Source organism: Microcebus murinus, chromosome 4 (assembly GCF_040939455.1).
Source record: "Microcebus murinus isolate Inina chromosome 4, M.murinus_Inina_mat1.0, whole genome shotgun sequence".
NCBI classification, from domain to species: domain Eukaryota; kingdom Metazoa; phylum Chordata; class Mammalia; order Primates; family Cheirogaleidae; genus Microcebus; species Microcebus murinus.
Window position 1 is genome coordinate 19,606,366 of NC_134107.1, and position 3,564 is coordinate 19,609,929.

At 38.4% G+C, this 3,564-nt stretch overlaps 1 protein-coding gene across 1 annotated transcript; it reads left to right on the forward strand.

Moving 5' to 3' along the window:
• The first annotated feature begins 1,207 nt into the window (after positions 1-1,207).
• Positions 1,208-2,143, forward strand: LOC105884134 (olfactory receptor 4C15-like). The gene has a single exon (XM_012787849.3). The coding sequence runs from the start codon at positions 1,208-1,210 to the stop codon at positions 2,141-2,143; it is 936 nt and encodes a 311-aa protein (XP_012643303.3).
• Positions 2,144-3,564: the final 1,421 nt, after the last annotated feature.

Genomic DNA, 3,564 nt, shown 5'->3' on the forward strand with positions numbered 1-3,564 from the left:
ATATATACACACCTCACTGCATTGGATAATGTCAAATGCATTTGAAACATATGTTTCCTTACTAGTTATGCTGGATCAGACCTGACCACATTGTGTAAATAATTGACAAATAATTACTAAAGCCTCAAGACTCTGTCTTATATGCAACTTGTTGTTTATCTTCCTTGCCTATGTGGTGGCTACCAATTTGTATCTATAAGTGTTCGTAGAAAGGTCAATCCTACTCTGAAGTTCTTGTTGAAAACAGAAAATCCCAGTCCTCTCCCTGTTGATCCAGTGGATGCTGGGGCTGGAGTTTCTGTGTTCAAACCCTAGATCAAGCATCTGTTATTTGCCTGAACTTAGCTTCTTTAATCATGAGTGTCTGACCAATCAAACAGGGACAATACGACTGTCACAGACTATGTTCTAGGCAGTGGGGCCTGAACCCCACCTATTTTACTTAGTCACCATGACAATAATCTGATATGGGCATCAGTATTGTTATAAAGTTCTGTTCTCATTATACAATGACACATTAAAAATAAACTCGACATTGAGTGCATACTTGTTATATATTAAGTTTACAGCTAGGAATTTTTCACTGATCATTCTCTTTTATGAAGAATGAATTATTTCATTTAAAGGGTCAATACAGTTCTGATTTTCAAATAAATATTTGAGGAATAGCCATGATTTGGAAGGGGATTTTAAACTGCATGTTATTTCTTCTTCTATTTGTAGGTGAGGCAGTCTCCAGCTTAGGATGTCATGCTGCTCACGTCTGTTCCCATTCCATGCTAGTGACAGGCATCACTAACGAAATATAGACCTCCTTTTCTCATAACTCAGACGTGGCTTCAGAATGCTTCTCAACAATTCACTCAAAGAAGCCACCAGTAAATGATCAAAGCTGGCACTTGAGATGAAAACTATTTATTTTCTCCACCATGAGTGCATGCTTTCCTTCCTCAATATTGAAACTATGGCTTTTATAAGGCATTCAGCAATTTAACTCCACCTCATTTCTGCCTGACCTTTCACTACTACCTTCACCAATTTCAAGTTTGTGTTATCAATGACGACACCAGATAATTTTGTATGTGGATGCTTCAACTTGTTGGTGACTATAATATACAACTTGAACTGAAGAAAATTTTTTCATTATCATGACTGCAGATTCTACGTGATCACCACTGTTGGAGATTTCACCTTTTCCTTGGAAATGATGCACAACCAAAGCTTTGTTACTGAATTTGTCCTCCTGGGGCTTTCACAGAATCCAAATGTACAGAAAATATTATTTGTTGTATTTTTGTTTGTCTATATTGCAATAGTCTCGATAAACATGTTAATTGTAGTAACCATCGTCAGCACCCCTGCACTACTGGAGTCTCCCATGTACTTCTTCTTGGTTTTCCTGTCCATCCTTGATGCATGCTTCTCTTCCTTCTTCATGCCAAAGATGATCGTGGACTCCCTCTATGAGACAAAAACCATCTCCTTTGAAGGCTGCATGATACAGATTTTTGCTGATCACTTCTTTAGTGGGGCAGAGTTGATTGTCCTCACAGCCATGGCCTATGATCGGTATGTGGCCATTTGCAAGCCTTTGCATTACTCTTCCATCATGAACCGCAGGCTCTGTGGCATTCTGATTGGGGTAGCCTGGGCAGGGGGCTGCTTGCATTCCATTATACAAATACTCTTTACTTTCCAGTTGCCCTTCTGTGGTCCCAATGTCATTGATCACTTCTGTTGTGACCTGTATCCATTACTGGCGCTTGCCTGCACTGACACTCACATCTTTGGCCTTTTTGTGGTGGTCAACAGTGGCTTTATCTGCATCATAATCTTCTCCTTGTTGCTTGTCTCCTATGGTGTCATCTTGTTCTCTCTGAGAACTCACAGTTCCGAAGGGCGGAGAAAAGCTCTGTCTACCTGTGGATCTCACATTGCTGTTGTGGTTTTGTTCTTTGTCCCGTGCATGTATGTATATGCACGACCTCCATCTGCTTTCTCCTCTGAGAAAATTGTGACAGTAGTTTATGCCATCCTGACTCCCTTGCTCAATCCTCTGATTTATACTTTTAGGAATAAGGAGGTAAAAAATGCCATGAGGAAAGTATGGAACAGATTGGTGGTGTCTTCAGATGGAAAATAAAATATTAAACTTTTTGATAAAATTATGTTCAAAAGTAGAAAGGTTAATATTATAGTGAACAAAATCTTTATTGGATATTCCTTGTATATCTTTGATGGGAGACTCTTTGCTACTTCTTGTATCTTGATATTTTTATCTGTTTATTCAGGGTTTGGATTATTTTTGGTGTTTTGTGTCTAGGAATTTATCAATTTATTGTATATTTTCCTATTTATTCGGATATAGTTGTTCATAGTAGTCTGTAATGATCCTTTGGATTTCTGTGCTATCACTTATAATATCTCCTTTTTCTTTTTCTTTTTGTTTAAATAATTTTTTATTTGAAAATATGACAGAAGTACAGATCATTTTTGTTACATGGGTCATTTGTGTAATCCTTGAGTCCTGATTATAGGTGTGCCTGTCACCCAAATAGTGTTCATATTACCCATTACGTTGGTTTGTTTTCCTCCCTGCCTCTCCCCTGCCCACTGGCTGCTTTCTACTGAGTTTTACTTTCCTCTGTGCATTTCAATGCTCATCAGTTAGTAGTTCAAATTTAATAGTGAGTTCATGTGTTGTTGTTTTTCCATTCTTGCAATACTTCACTTAGGAGAATGGTCTGCCCTCAATTGATGAATGGATTGATAAAATCCGGTATGTGTATACCATAGAGTACTACTCAGCCATAAAAAGGATGAATGAATATCCCCTTTTTTATCTCTTACTTTATGTATTTGGGTTTTCTCTATTCTTTCCTTAGTCTGGCTAAAGGAGTGTCTATTTTGTTTATCTTTTCAAAAACCCAACCTTTTGTTTCATTGATCTTTTTTTTTTTTTATTTCGGCATATTATGGGGGTACAGATTTTAAGGTTTCAATAAATGCTCATTTCCCCCCCTCCCCCCAAAAGTCTGAGTCTCCATCATGACCATCCCCTAGATGGTGCACATCTCACTCATTATGTATGTATATACCCGCCCCCCTCCCCCCTCCCACCTGCCCAATACCCTATTACTGTAGCACCTATGTGTCCACTTAGGTGCTACTCAGTTAATACCAGTTTGCTGGAGAATATATCTGGTGCTTGTTTTTCCATTCTTGGGATACTTCACTTAGTAGTATGGGTTCCAGCTCTAACCAGGAAAATATAAGATGTGCTATATCACCATTGTTTCTTAGAGCTGAATAGTACTCCATGGTGTACATATACCACATTTTATTAATCCATTCTTTGATTGATGGGCACTTGGGCTGTTTCCACAGCCTTGCAATTATGAATTGTGCTGCTATAAACATTCGAGTGCAGGTGTCTTTTTTGTAGAGTGTCACTGGATCATTTGGGTAGATGCCCAGCAATGGGATTGCTGGATCAAATGGTAGATTCACTTGTATCGCTTTAAGGTATCTCCATATTGCTTTCCACAGAGGTTGAACTAGTTT

What these genes read in the sequence shown, in the direction of transcription:
- LOC105884134 (XM_012787849.3), top strand. Translation starts at nt 1,208, where the DNA reads ATGCACAACCAAAGCTTTGTTACTGAATTTGTCCTCCTGGGGCTTTCA.